The sequence below is a fragment of the Dermacentor silvarum genome, chromosome 8 (assembly GCF_013339745.2).
Source record: "Dermacentor silvarum isolate Dsil-2018 chromosome 8, BIME_Dsil_1.4, whole genome shotgun sequence".
Taxonomy (NCBI): Eukaryota; Metazoa; Arthropoda; class Arachnida; order Ixodida; family Ixodidae; genus Dermacentor; species Dermacentor silvarum.
The window spans coordinates 857901-873563 of record NC_051161.1 but is presented as its reverse complement, the minus strand read 5'-3'; the positions used below and the strand labels follow the sequence as shown (position 1 = coordinate 873563).

At 54.4% G+C, this 15663-nt stretch overlaps 1 protein-coding gene across 1 annotated transcript in view; it reads left to right on the top strand.

Moving 5' to 3' along the window:
• The window catches only part of LOC119460513 (intermembrane lipid transfer protein VPS13A), a 1139096-nt gene that overhangs the window by 814016 nt on the left and 309417 nt on the right, over positions 1-15663 (top strand). The window contains exon 63 of the mRNA XM_037721434.2: positions 1664-1769. Coding sequence (XP_037577362.2) covers positions 1664-1769 — 106 coding nt within the window. The remainder of the gene's footprint in view (positions 1-1663; positions 1770-15663) is intronic.

Genomic DNA, 15663 nt, shown 5'->3' with positions numbered 1-15663 from the left:
AAGGAGAATGCTTTCCGCTTGCGAGACATAGCTCGCTGCGACTAGGAAAAATGGCGCAAACACGAAGAACGCGGCCCGAAGCGCAGCAGCCACTCCATCTGACGGCTCGCAGAAAAGGAGAAGTACAAAAGCACCAAAAGCGCCACCGCTTCAAACTCTTCGCGCCCAGTCGCGGAGTCCGCGCTGTCCGGCGCTGCGCCTCCGCACCAAAAGAGGAGAGAAAGCGCGTGACTGCGCGCTGTTCTCTTTCGCGGCCGTCGGTGGGGCGGCGTTTATTCGTATCAACCGACGCAGGCTGAAAATCGATTCGTAACAACCGTTCTCTAGCACGTTGCAAAGTAATGGGGCTCGGCCGGGACCACAGAAAAATTCGTATCATCCGGAAATTCGTATTAGCCGTGATCGTATCATCGAGCTTTTACTGTATGCCTATTGTATAATGACTTATTTCTGCACAAAACAAAATTATATAATACTAAGTATCTGCAATACTGCTTTAACCATTGTTACATTACTCTATCTACATTTAGCCCTTGTATAATGCCTTGTTCTTGTTCCTTTTCATATTTTCTGTCTTTCTTTTTTTTTAACGTTTATTATGTACTGTCCCCCCACAATAATACTCCTATTTGGAGCCTATGAGGGATTTGTAAATAAATAAATAAAAATTAAAGGGGCACTTAGTTCTCCCTACGTGGATGAATACGAAAGCATTGTGACCACCAAAGGTCGAGGGTTCGACTCCCACGTTAAGGTTGTGAGTTCGAGCGCCTTAACTCGATCTTAATTAACCATGCCTTAATTAACGTCGCCTTAAGTAACACCAAAGGTCATGGGTTTGACTCACACCACTGGTTATGGGTTTGAGTGCCGTAATGAATTATATCTTAATTAAACCTGTCTTAATTAACTTTGCCTTAATTCACTCTGTCTTAATTAACATTGCTTTAATTGACGTCATCAACAGCCTCGATTCTCTCACTTGGACTCACTTGACTTTTTGGGCATCGTGGCCACGCCAACGCCGACTACACCGGGTTTTCTGCCTCATGAGCCATATAATTCTTTTACATTAGTAAATAAATATGTCGGTCGCACAGTAAAGCAAGTTCATTGTGGTGGCTAAATAGTGCCCAGCTACACTTCACAGCCAGGCCTTTGTTATGCTTGTCTGGAAAAAGCAGTGCAAGTGCATGTGGGCTTGGCCATCTCAAATTACCATCTCATTGTACTGTTTCATTGACCACTGATACACAGTGCCTTTTCTGTCTGGAGACTGTCACCACAGCACTCGCACAAGCAAAACATCACAGCCCCGTATGTCTTCCGTCATTTGTGCAGTGGCTGGGCACTGCTTGTCCCGTCCCTGATTTCCAAATTCACCATTCCCAGGCTTTTGATGGCACCCCTGCAAGCCCCTAGGGGTGTATACAGCAAGGCAGCTTTGGTCACTTGCAAAGTAAAGTTCTTTTCAAGCAAAACTTTTTCAGATGCTCAGTTATTCAGACCTTTAGGTGTTACCAGTTTACTCCATAGCGGTAGATGGCTTCATGTGAACAGCTTATGTACATGTTTGCCTGTTATATACGTTGAATGAAATGGGTCGATCTTTTCGGGTATTTTAACTGCCCTTGAAGAACATGTAAAATGAACTCTGTTGCAGGATGGTTTCGGCAAAGAAAAAGTTTCATTTCGATCGCTTCGCCCTGCAGTCAAGGAAGCCAACAAAACAGCTAAGAAGATGTTAGTTGACCAGAGCAGCACAGATGGTGAGTTTAGAACAAATCATTTTTGAGAAGCACTGCACTGTAGGTGGTTTAATTACAGCTGCAGTGCATATGCTGCCCAAATTGCATGTGTTTGGCTGAAATTACATTTTAGCAGCAAATGGTCTCAGCAGGTTCAAGAATCTCAAATAGTTTTCATGTGTTAGTGGTTCCGAGTTACTGTTATCAGAATGCAGGCCTTGACTAAATGTGCTTGAACTGGGTGCAAAGGAAACTGTCAGCACGATGACACAGGGCAGCAGAAGAATCATGGCACTGACAACCAAATACATTATTTCCTGAAGCAGCACATGTGGAAACAAAGGATGAGTATAGCTTCCAATATGTTGCGCGTTCATGGCACTTTATGATTACAGTACTCAAAAATAGGAGTTTGTGACATACCTGTGACAGTGGTGCAATAGATAACCATAGAGGTTATCTGAATGAAATATAAATTAAATTCTCAGGATTTTACGTCCCAAAACCGCAATTCACAAGACAGTCATCATAATATCAGCACAATCTTTATGAAAATGTGCATAAAGTTTGATATCATGAATCGGGTGATCAAGTAATAGAAAAAAAAAAAGCACTGGCTGAAACATGGACTTCAAGGTGGTACAAACAAAAGCAAGAACCTATAGTCACATTAATAGTGCAATGAAAACATCACTAGACACATCATTCGTGCAGGGGTGGGACTCCTGTGCCAAACACAGAAAATTGACCGAATTTGTACCAGAACGGTGTTGGCATGTGTGCTCCAGCAGTGGCCGTGAACAGCGAGAGCATTTGTTCTCGGAAAAAGAAGACAGCCGTTCACATTCCGCACACCGCGCGAAGGCGCCTCCTGCACAGCTTCTCGTAATTTTCGCGCTTATTAAACTAGACTTTTTGGCACTTCCGGCACGTGGCCGGCACGCGCGCAGTCCCTCCCGGCTGTTGTCGCTGCTGTCGGAACGTCCAGGGCGACTGTATTAGGGTGTATACTGGAATATGGTTGAGTAGGATTGAGATTGAATTTCTCAATTGCAATTCATTTGCGCAAACTGCAGAAGGTAGCCAAGCACGACCAAAGGTTCAATCCTGATCGAGAGCAATAGCGATGGAAAGTACCCAATAGCAATGAAAAAAAAACTTGATCGGGATAGAATTTTTTACATGGTGCCAGGTGTCGCACGGTGAATTTTGTTTCACAATCGAGCCCGATCAGCGTCAAAGTTCTCAATGGCGATTGGGTCACATGCAAAAGCTATGAAAGGGAGCGAATTGCGGTCAAGCAATTAAATTCCTGTCAGGCTCGATCACGATCAAGAGTGCCCTGCATGACTCCTGGCTGTATTAATTGCAATTGGCTCCTTTGTGCAAGTTCTGGAACAGAACCAATCACTGTTGAAAATTCTATCCTTATTGGGCTCGATCAGAAATGCACTGTGTGACGCCTGCAGTATTAGAAAATTATGCTTTCTAGTTTTCCTCAAGAAAACTGAAGGGTTTTCACATCTTTATCGCAGGTGGGCTCTGTGGATTATCGTCAGAGCATTTAAGGCCAATTATGCGACAGGCGAAAGCAAGGATCGCGGATCACGTGCCTTGACCTTGTCGCTTTGTGCGTGTACATCATATGCGCAGCATGCTTTTAAAGCAAAGCTTTATATGTCCTGGCGAAATCGTATATGGCTAGGTGAAATCGCCTGTGTACAGAAAACTATCATCATCAGCACTGACTCAAGTGTCGTCTTTTTCCACAGCTGGCTTGTTGGCGCCCCTCGGGTTGTGCTCCTGCTCATGCTTGGCATGTGCTCGTGCCTCTGCTTCCGCGTTCGTTGTCGTCTTCTTCCACAGCGTTACTGCTCATCCAGCATAGAATTTCACTTCTCTTCTGTCGTCGTAATGGGGAGGCCATGTTTACGGGGGTCCATTGCTTAAGGGGGTATGAGCCATTCATTGTCCTTTGTAACAGACAGATTTTATTTTGAAGCAATTTAATTGCGAAGAATCGCAAGCAGCAATGGGGTAGGCGAATGCTGCAAACGGCGCCACCGAGCAAACTCGAGATATTGAATGCAAGCGACAACGGCGGACTGCGGGCATACTGTCGGTGACGTCCTCTTCGTCGCAGCCGAACGTTTGTGTAACCTCATAATTGAAAAATACTTTAATGAACCTGTAACGCCCACCGACGCTGCTAAGCGGGGACGCTTAGGTCGGCGCTCTTGGCCAGCGCTTTGGGGCAGGCTGCGAATGACGACGACAATAAAGTTTGGCGGCGCGTGCTAACGGCGCAAGCACGACAGTTTGACCACGTCCATCTCGATTTGGTTGGACCACTTCCTCACTCTCACGACTGCCGCTACATTCTGACAATGATCGACCACTTCACACGTTGGCCCGAAGCCGTGCCCATTCCGGACATCACTGCGGAAACGGTTGCCACAGCCTTCGTTTCAGCATGGGTTTCCCGCTTCGGCTGCCCCAATATTGTGACAACTGATTGCGGCCGGCAATTCGACTGCACACTCTTCACTTTGCTCAGCCGCCTGCTTGGCACTAGGCACTGCCGTACCACTGCATACCATCCCTCTGCCATCGGCATGGTTGAGCGGCTCCATCGCCAGCTCAAGGCTGCCCTCACTGCACGCCTCGATCGCAACCACTGGGTCGACCACCTTTCTATGGTGCTTCTCGGCTTACGCGCCGTCCTTCGTCGTGAGCTTGGCTGTTCAGCGGCCGAACTCATCTACGGCGCAGCCCTGCGGCTTCCTGGAGACTTGTTCGTTCCTTCGACCCCCTCGCCCCAGCCGCTACAGTACCTCCAACGCCTGCAGGACTGCATTCAGCAACTGCGCCCGGTACCGCCTCGATCATCGTACCACAGCATCTTTGTGCACCCGGACCTTGCGTCTTCGTCCCACATGTTCCAAAGGCGCCCCTTACACCATCCTACGACGGACCGTACCGCGTCCTCCACAAGACGCAGAAGTCCGCCACCATCGTTTTGAATGGTCGCGAAGAGGTAGTTTCATTAGACCGCCTCAAACCGGCCTACGTCAAGACGCCTCCCAAGGAGCTCCTCGTGGACGTCGCCGGCGCACCTGTTGATATGCTTGCAACTACGACAGCCTCTTCTCTGCCTCGTCGACGAGTACATTTCGCCGTCCCGTCTGGGCGGGGGGCCCTGTAGCGCCCACCGACGCTGCTAAGCGGGGACGCTTAGGTCGGCGCTTTGGGGCAGGCTGCGAATGACGACGACAATAAAGTTGGGCGGTGCGTGCTAACGGCGCAAGCACGGCACGCGCCAGTCGGTTCTAAAAGCCTGCCGAGCTGGTCTCCTTGTTCTGGCGCTCTCCGCTGCGACCCCTCGGTTTTCAACAAACCCTCGGGATTAACCCAGTGATAAACACCAGGGCCACATGTTTCAGCTTCGCTGGTGAACCACCTTCACGGAATGGAAAGGCTGACGAATTGTTTTTTACTGGAAGATTCAGCATTGTATGCTCCCTGTTGAATGATCTCGTATCAGGAGCCCCACGGCAAGTTCACGCGACGGGCTCAGCTCCGTGTCCATCCACAGTTCATTTTTATGCCCGCCATGTAAATCCAAAACTAGTCTTGTAATGGGCTGCTCAAAGATATGAGAAGAGACCGACACACGTCTATGAACAACGTTCGGGATGAGAGGCCACCATGCGATGTGTCGTAAAGATAGCAGCTGTGTATGCATAGCTCTCGTTGGCGAGGCGGTTTGTCGTCTTTCCAAGTGTTGTGCAGCCACTGTGAATAAATCAAGCAATGTAGTGACAGTGAAGCAATGCAGCAATCAAGCAATGTAGCAACACACCATATCGCTGAAAACACTTTTAGTATTTAGATTCTGTAGTAGTCATCCTGAGATTGCCATTGCTTTGACTATACATGACACTGTCTCTGGGATTGACCCAATTGCTATCACACTCACCAGGGTCGGCCATGACCATAAGGGCATGACAAAGAAGGAATGACTATGCTGAAGCAACGAAAGCAGTATGACTTCGACAGCATGTTGACAATAGGATGATATTTTTGAAATGACAATGCTCCGATGATAATATAACGGTGACGGCATGATGACAATTAGATGATGACAATTTCGTGACGACGATGGCATAACGAGAGTCAGATGGTGAAGCTGGAATGGCAACAACAGCTTTACAACAACGAGGCACATACCTAGTGGCCCAAGCTAGTAGGCAACTTGGGTCACTGGGTTGGCATAAGAGGATGGATGGATGGATGGATGGATGGACAGACGGACAGCACGGAACAAACTGGCACAGCCAGGGCTTTCCACCAACCACACCTCCGCCGCACATGCGACTGAGCAGAAGAAGAAAAACAAGAAGAAAGAGACTGAAAGAGTATGAAGGGTGTGGAGATGGCTTTGCACAAGGCTCACCCTATGAGCGACGGTCAGGAAAGGGCACGACGCTCCTCCACTCCGAAACGCACTAAGGCGCTACGGCAGGGTTCGTCGACTCTCCGACACGGCGCAGAGAAGGCTCCGGAGTCAGATCGCCAACAAACACTAGTTTATTCACCCAAGATACAGCACAGTGCGACAGTCACGGCGCTTACGGGCCAAGGCTCACCGCAAGACCGATCGAGTACGCGCGCCCGCTACGCTAGGGCTAACCGGGTAGCGGTCCGCCAAGCGCGAGAACGAGGAGTCGGAAGAACAAAGGTCTCATGTAACCCCCTCGTTGCGGGCCTGTGAGCGTCTGCTGCGGCGAGGAAGCACTCAGCGGACGAGAGCTCGGCTGGAGAGGGTGCCTGGGGGCCGCCGCGCGGGAGTCCAATCAGGGCGCGTCCCGATGACGTGTTCTCGCGGGGCAAGTCCATTCCCGGCGGGGAGAAGCACGGTTTGCGCGGAAAAGTAGGTCCGGCGCACTAGCCAGGTCCACCATGTTGCCATTACGGCGGCGGTTCCCGCAGATCAAGCTAAGGGCCACGCGCGAGCTGGGGGACGAGGCGCGGGAAGGCACCTCGATCCCCACATTCCCCCCTCCTAAAGACCGAGGCCAGCCTCCAAAGTGGCTGACCGAGGCCAAGTGGCAAGGTTGACTCAGCCAAAGAGGGCTAAGCCAATGAGGCAAAGTCCAAGAGGGTGTCGTCGTCTTCCTCAGGACCAGGACAGGGAGAAGCGGCCACAGCAGTCCAAAAAGGTGAAGACGTCGCTTCTCTTGACACAAAGCCAGGGCTTTGCCTTGGCCACCAAAGTTCCGCACAATGGAAGGACCCCCTGCCAGGTGGAAGAGTCAGCAGCCCAGGCAGGACGGGGCAGGGCAGCACCATGGTTCAGCCAGCAACACTCGAGGTCCGCCGGACTGGAGCAGCCAGGAACGCGCGAGGCGTGGCTGCCATTTTGGCGCAGCAGCCATCACAGAAGTCACTGGGCTCCCTGGATTGCGCAGGAACAGCAGGCCGGGATAACCGGCAGCCAGGTCAGCAGCGGCAGCCGGAGTGACCCTCCTCGGCCAGAGGTCAGTGCCTGATTGGGGACCAGCTACAATTAGCGGCAGCCTAGGCAGCAGGAGGCAAGGCTGGCACGGGTTCGTGGCCCCCAGAGGCAGGAGTCAGTCATGGCGGAAGGGCCAGGAGCAGCAGGCCTTGAGGTCAGCAACAGGCTGGCATGGTAAGACCAGGGACAGCCGGCTTCGTGGTCAGCAACACTGGTGGCACAGTGGAGCCAGGCGCAGGGAGCAGACTGGACGACGCAAGGTGAAGGACAGGAACGCCCCCCGGCATAGCCGGCGTGCCAAGGAAGTTGCCCGCCTGGCTGACAGCCCAAAAAGGGGTGTTTGCCAGGCTGAGGCTTGGGCAACACATAAGAGGGTATATTAGGCCACATGGGCCTGTCACCGCTTCGATGTGCGCCCTTGCACTGTAGCTACATTTCTCCATTCACCGGCATGGTAGGGAATGAAGTCCAGCTACCTGCTAGTGGGAGAAAGCTGACTAGGCCCGTCAGAAGGCGGGTGAGTACGAGAGGGTATATTAGGTCGAAAGGGCCTGTCACCACTTCAACGTGCGCCTTCGCACCGTAGCTGTGTCTCTCCGTTCATCAGCGTGGTAGGGAATAAAGTCCGGCTACCAGCTGGTGGGAGAAAACCTGCCTAGGTGCGTTTCCGTAGGTTGTACCGGTGGCGGGGCCTGGGGCCAGCCGTATCACGGTTTGCCTGCGGTTCGTTGACCGCCTTCCCTCTCCCCAGTTGTTGCTACGGGCAACGAAAGGTTTGAGGTCCGAGACGTGAACTGGACCGCCGACTGGTCTCCCTTGGGAGTCAGCCAGCTTGTATACCAGAGGGGACATTTTGGTCTCCACTCGGTACGGGCCCAACCATTTGGCCGACAGAGAGGCAGAGATGCCTTTGGCGGCGTCACTCAAGACATGGTTGCGTCTGAGGACGAGATCGCCGACACCATAGTGCACGTCCCTATGTGAGCGGTCGTACTGGGCTTTTTGTCCAGCTCGCGCTTTTGCCAGGTTGGAACGGGCCAGGTCAAGGGCCGCGTCCATCCGTGAGCGCAGTTCCGCCGCGTAGCCGGAAAGGCCGGCTTTCGTGGCGCACGCCCTGCTGCCGGTCCGCAGAACGCGGTCCATGGGGTTTGGCAGCTCTCTCCCGAAGTTAAGGAAAGCGGGCGTGTACCCAGTCGAACGGTTCACCGTGGACCGCAAGGAGAAGCCCATCTCGTTAAGACAGACATCCCAATCCCTATGTTGCTGGGCAAAGGCCGCGAGCAAGGGCTTGAGGTTCCGGTTAATCCGTTCTGTCGGGTTGGCCTGTGGGTGATACGTGGTTGTCTTGCGGTGCTTAATGCCAAAGGCAGCACACGCATCCACGAACATCTTGGCTGTGAAGTAGGACACGTTGTCCGTTATCAGCTCCGCCGGGAAGCCAAAGCGGTTAAAAACCTCGGTCAACTTGTCCCAGATTGCGCGTGCCGTTAACTTTCGAAGGGGAAAAAGTTCAACTCATTTCGTGAAGTGATCTGTGACAGCCAGGAGAAAAACGTAGCCTCGCCGGCTTCTGGGAAAGGGTCCCATAATGTCACAGGCTGCGACTTGCCAGGGTAGCTGGCTGTCGATTGGCTGCATGAGCCCGGGGGGTTTGCCCGCGCGAGGCTTCATACATTGGCACACGCGGCATCAGCGGGCGTAGTGAAGAGCGTCACGCTTCATGCCTGGCCAGGTAGCGGAGCGGCACAACTTTTGGAAGGTCTTAAGGCCACTCGCATGTCCGGCCACCCGCGAGTCGTGGAAATAGCTCAGGGTGGCTTTCCTTAGACAGCGGGGTATCACCACCTTGAAAGACTCCTGAGGAGCCTCTTCAGATGGGATGTAGCTCAGGAGAACTCCATCGGCGTCAAGCAGATACGTATCCAACGTGCCCGCAGCAATACCAGCTGCATGGCACTCGGCGCCAACAGCAATACCAGCTGTCCAGGTGCGCCCGACGCAATTGCCGCCCCGCTCCTCTTGGGAGCTCGGCTCTGTGATCCCGTCGACAATTCGTCGACAAAATGGATCGCTCTGTTGTGCCTTTAGAAACTCCTGCCTGCTGAAGACAATACCCGATGAGGTAACGGGATCCACCAGGTAAACGTCCTCTCCCGGGGCTGGCAATCTGAGGAACGCTTCACCGTCGGGGGTCGCGCCTTTCGAGCCATTGGAGACACAGGCTCCACTCTACTAAGTGCATGAGGTTCGCGCCTTTTGAGCCATTGGAGACTGAGGCTCCGGCTTCTACTTGGTGCGAATGCTCACGGGAGTGGCAGACCAAAGGATCAAACGCCGAAACGGGGGCTCGCGACAAAGCGTCCGCCACCACGTTTGAACTCCCTTTCCGGTAGCGCACAACAAAGTTGTACCGCTGCAGTGTCAACGCCCAGCGCGCGAGGCGGCCCGAAGGCTCGCGCAAGCGCTTAAGCCAGGTGAGCGCCATGTGGTCCGTTTCCACCACAAATGGCACTCCGTCGACGTAGCAGTCAAATTTCCGGAGAGCAAAAACTATAGCGAGACATTCCCGTTCAGTCACGCTGTAGTTGCGCTCGGCGGCGTTCAGTGACCGGCTTGCAAAGACGACTGGTCGAAGAACGCCGTCGTGCTCCTGAAGCAGCACAGCCCCAAGGCCCAGGTCGCTCGCGTCAGCTTGGACAACGAACTCCCTGTTGAGGTCGGGCAACTTCAGTTCGGCTGTGGCCACTAGAGCTCGGGATAGTGCATGAAAGGCACCCTCTTGCTCAGGCCCCCAGCTCCATCGTGCCGACTTTTTCAACAGTGCGGTCAAGGGCGCTTGAAGAGCGGCGCAATTCGGGATGAACTGTCTGTAGTAGTTCACCATACCCAAAAAGCGCCTAAGGCCCTGAATGTTCACCGGCGTCGGGTATTCGAGGATAGCTCGGACCTTCTCTTCGCACGGCAGAACACGACCTCTGTCAATGGTAAAGCCCAATAGGGAAATGCGGGTCTCAGCTATTTGGGCTTTCTTCGGGTTTAGTGTCAACCCGGCGGCACGTAACCTCTCGAGGATGTCCTCCAAGTGGTGGAGGTGCTCCTCGAACGTTCGAGAGAAGATGACAATGTCATCGAGATACGCCAGCGCATAGCGCCACTTAGCATCCCCGAGAATGCGGTCAATCAATCTCTGGAACATAGCTGCGGCTCCAGAGCAGCCAAATGGCATACGGGTGAACTGGTAAAGGCCTCGGTGAGAGGTGAACGCAGTTTTTTCCGCGTCAGCCGGCTCCATCTGAACCTGCAGGTAGCCGCGGCTAGCATCCAGGGTGGTGAAGTAGCACGCATCGCCTAGATTAGCCACGATTGAGTCCACGTTAGGCATAGGATAAGCATCCTTCCTCGTGACCTCGTTCAGCCGGCGGTAGTCCACACAGAGCCGAAAAGAGCCGTCTCTTTTAGGGACCATTACCACCGGAGAACCCCAGGGACTGTTTGAGCACTGGACAATACCGGTCTCAATAAGCTCATCCAATGCCTGGTCAATTGCCTTCCTCTTGGCCACACTAACGGGGCGAGGATTGCATTTCCACGGCAGTGCGTTGCCTGTGTCGATCCGATGTCGCACAAGAGAGGTGCAACCCGGTCGTTCAGTGAACATCGCGCTGAAACGAGTCAGCAGCGACGACAGGCGTGCCTTCTCATGCACCGACAAGCTGTCAGACAAAGGCGGCAGCGAGCAGTCCGAGCTGCGGCTTAACGGGGTGGTCGCCGGGGTAGCCGGAACCTTGACCGCCGTAGCAGCGCAACGCTCGTGAGAAAGTGGATTGCACCGACCGTTTTCCACCGTGCCGGCCCAGGGGCCCATTTCGGCGGTAGAGTGAGGGGCACGAGCCAAGGGGGCCGCGCTAGGTCTCCTCTCATCCTTCACTCGCGCGGCATCCGGCGCCTGAGGGGCCGCCGTGGCCAGCGGGAGTGTAACGAAGGGTTGCAGGGGGCCGGAAGGGCCAGCCGTGTAGCCTCCACTTGCGACGTCAAGCACGATACCCGTGCGGGCGAGGAAGTCGCGACCAAGAATCACGGGCACGGAAAGACCCGGGAGATGCACAAAGCGCTGATGGCGCACGCGATTCTCCCAGCGCACAACCAACCGCACCGAGCCGTGCCGCTCGCGAGGTGGAAGGCAGTGTCGCAGTCTCTAATGCGGACAGAACGCCGGCGCAAATGAGCCATAACCTCTTCGCCAAACAGCGAGACCGAGGCCCCGCTATCCAGCAACGCCACAAACTGTCGGCCAGCCATCGTAAGGGCGATGAAAGGCGCCGGCGTGGCGGACGAGTCAGTGCCAGCGCGACACGCCATTGGAGCCAGAGGTTGCGTTTCACCACCATGCGCCCCTACTGTCGCCGCCGGAGATAGGGAGCTCACCGGCGGCCGACGCCGTTTCCCGACGGGCGAGGAGGCTCTTGCGTCGGGCGGCGCACAGTGCATGTTCGGGCAATATGGCCGCATTCATGACAACGGTAGCAGACAACGCCTCGGTCCGATTGAGGGGGCCTGGGCGCGTCTCGGGCGCTGGGTGGTTTTCCTTCGCTAGCCAAAGGGGCACCGCGATCGGATTTCCCCTCGTGCGCAGGGACACGGGGTTCCCACTCTCGTTGGCCGTGCGGGGCAGAACAGCGCGCCCGGGCGTACGAGTACGGGTCGAGAGCGCAGTCAGAAAGGTCGCGCGCTTCTCGGTACTCTCTCGTGGCCTCGTATTTCGGGGGATTACGGGGTGTCGAGTCACCACCAGCCCACACACAACGAGGTTCGAGAGAGGCGGACGGCGGTGGCGGCGGGCAGTAGGCTCTCGCTGCCAGTATGTCGCCCTGAATCCGCTTCGCATCGGAGGCCAACTCGTTTAGGTCACGATAACGGGCACTCCGCAGGTAAGCGGCGAAGGTTGGGTGGGCTTGACGAATGGCCCACTCTACCTTCTCGGTGTCAGATGCCAAAGGGTCGGCAAGAAGATAAAGCTCCTGCATAGCTCTGACATACTCGAGCGGAGATTCGTTGGGGTGTTGGGTCCGAAGCTCTAGCTCGCGACGCATGCGGCGCTCATAGTCAGGAGGGAGGAATTCGCTGCGGAAAAGCGTCCTAAACTCCTCCATCGAACGAGCTTGGTGGCCGACAAGTCGGTACCACCGCGCCGCGTGGGCTGTTAGCGAGACAGGCAATACAGTGCCTAGCATCGCGCTGTCGTACTGCCGCATTGCCTGTTGATAGCGGTGCAGTGCCTCGAGGTACTCCGTAGCACTCATGCGGTCCGAATAACCGCCGTACTCATGCAGAGGTACCCGTAGGCTGCTTGGCACGCCTGGCTGAGGGGACGGGAGGTCTCCCTTTAGAGCACTAGGCTGCGAGTGCGCCGCTTCCATCAGGACTTGGAGAAGCTGAGCTGCTGCGGTGTGCAACGGCGTTTGCTCCGTGCCAGGCGCAGCGGTCTGAGAAGGGCCAACCTGCGCCTGTTCTCCAACATGCACACTCGACCCTAAGGGGCCAGTAAACGGCATGGAGGAGAGCTGGGTTGCCGCTCCGACAGGTGCATGAGGCTTCACACGACCGGCGAACTGATCGACGGCGGAGCGGGGTGGTTCGCGCGCGTCGAAAATGTCGCTCGGCTGTGCATGAGGCAAGTGGTAGTCGGAAAGCGCGGCGACTTTGTCGGCTGAGCGGGGTGGCTCGCGCTCGACATTGTTTCCCAGCTGCGCTCGGGACAAGGAGAGGCCAGCGAGCGGTTTTGTACCAACATCTAAGCGGGGTGGTTCCGATGCGGCACTTTGGGCACTAAACTGCGCTCGGGACAAAGCGAGGCCAGCGAGCGAGGTTGTGCCAGCACCTAAGCAGTGAGGCTCCGGTGCGACACCAGCCTGTGCTCGGGGCAGGGAAAGGCCCGCGAACGCACCGGCAGAGCGGTGTGGTTCCGACGCAGTACATGACGCCGGGAACAACGCTCGGGACAAAGGGAGGCCGGCGAGCGTATTCGTGCCGGCATCTAAGCGGGGTGGCTCCGATGCGACACACGGGGTACTCTGCTGCGCTTGGGACAAATAGGGGCCAGCGAGCGGAAACAGCATGTCGGAGGGGCTAGTAGGCACCTGCTCCGCGCGTCTCAAACAGCTGAGGAAACCCGAAACTGGCATGGCTAGGACTATAGTACACATCCGAGCGGTCGTCACCAAAGGGTTGTCCAAAGAAGGGATCGCCCCCGGTGGCCGAAAGCAGAGGGTCGCCGAGGCGAACGTACCTCCTGCTGTCGATGTCATCTGCTCCGAAGGACGATAAGTCCGCAGCCAGGGGGTCAAGCAGGAACGAGGGCCGTGAAGGGGCCTGCTCTGATGCCATGCCGAAACCGTGTTGGGCGCCAGTTATGTGGAGATGGGTTTGCACAAGGCTTACCCCACGAGCGACGGTCAGGAAAGGGCACGACGCTCCTCCACTCCGCAACGCACAAAGGCGCTACGGCAGGGTTCGTCGACTCTCCGACACGGCGCAGAGAAGGCGCCAGAGTCAGATCGCCAACAAACACGGGTTTATTCCCCCAAGATACAGCACAGTGCAACGGTCACGGTGCTTACGGGCCAAGGCTCACCGCAAGACCGATCGAGTACGTGCGCCAGCTGCACTAGGGCTAACCGGGTAGCGGTCCGCCAAGCGCGAAAACGAGGAGTCGCGAGAACAAAGGTCTCATGTAACCACCTCGTTGCGGGCCTGTGAGCATCTGCCGCGGTGAGGAAGCACTCAGCGGACGAGAGCTCGGGTGGAGAGGGTGCCCGGGGGCTGCCGCGCGGGAGGCCAATCAGAGCGCGTCCCGGTGACGTGTTCTCGCGGGCCAAGTCCAATCCGTGGGGGGAGAAGCACGGTTTATGCGGGAAAGTAGATCCGGCGCGCTAGCCATGTCCGCCATGTTGCCATTACGGTGGCGGTTCCCGGAGATCGAGCTAAGCACCACGCGCGAGCTGCGGGCCGAGGCGCGGGAAGGCACCTCGATCCCCACAGGAATTGGTAAGCAACATCATTCTTCTTTTTAGTAGCAAGAAAAGGTTCCTTTCACTGCATCAGTAGCTTGTTGCTGTCACTGGGAAGGAGGACTAGAGCCTTGTCTCCTGGCGTTACGCATCGATTCACTGTCCTGAGGTCGTAGTACCTCTTATGTCGATGTTTTGCATGCTTCAAGTTCTGCTGTGCCACTCTACATGTTTCTTCTAATCTTTCCCTCAACTCTAATACTTATGTGTATGTGGTCTTCAGCTCCCTCCCGATTTCTTCATTTGCCCATAATTCCTTGAGGATCACCAGTAGTCCTCTCGCTGTTGTTCCATCCAACATTTCAAATGGCGAGAATCTTATGTTTGAGTGTGGTACTTACCAGTCGGTGATAAGGAAAGCAGGAAGATACCTTTCCCAGTCTTTGAGCCTCTGATGCTTTTGACCATATTTTTAATCGTACCATTGATTCTTTCAACCAGCCCATTAGACATTGGGTCATACAGCATATTAAATGTCGGCTCAATGGACATTAACCTGTTGATCTCCTCCATCAACTCTGACGTAAAGTTTGATATTCGGTTACTCAGCAATGCATTAGGGACCACATACCGAGCAAACTTCTCCAGGAGAGCTCCTGCCACTTGTATGGTGTCAGTGCTCTTCGACGCTATTGTGTCCGGGTATCTGGTAGCCGCATCTACCAACGTGAGCACATAGCGGCTTCCCTTGCTCAACGCAGCTGTTTTGGGGCCTATTATGTATGTGGCGACTCTGTAAAATCGCATGTCGATCTTGGCAAAGTTCCCGAGTGGTGCGCGCCCCACTCTTCCCTTTGCTACCGTTCTTTGGTACACATCACAAGATCTCGCCTATCTCTTCGCGTCACTCTGGATTCCTGGCCAAAAGAACTCTTCTGTAATTCTTGCTAGAGTGTTTTTCATGCCCTGGTGACTGGCCATGGCCCATGACACTGTTGTGTCCTAGTCCCATCACTGTCTCCCTAAAGGCCTTAAGCACAATGAGCTGCTTATACTCCTGTCACACTGGTCGATTTAATGTCATTCGAACTGAATGGCATTAGCATCGAATGACATTATTCAGCTGCTACACAGCGATATTAAATGCCATTCAAATGGAATGACTTCCGCAATCGAATGAGTTCGAGAAGCTCATTCGGCTTCGCACTTGAAGCGAATGTATACCCTTTACCTCAGAGACAAGGTAAAATATGACATTGAACGTTCGTAATTTGAGAAGCGTTCATGTAAAAAGGTAATTATTTTGCGTGTTTTAAGGTATCTGTAATTTTAATGAGAGAAAAGCTGTATGTCATCCTATCAGAAAATGTTTTTACTCTCCACCTCAGTG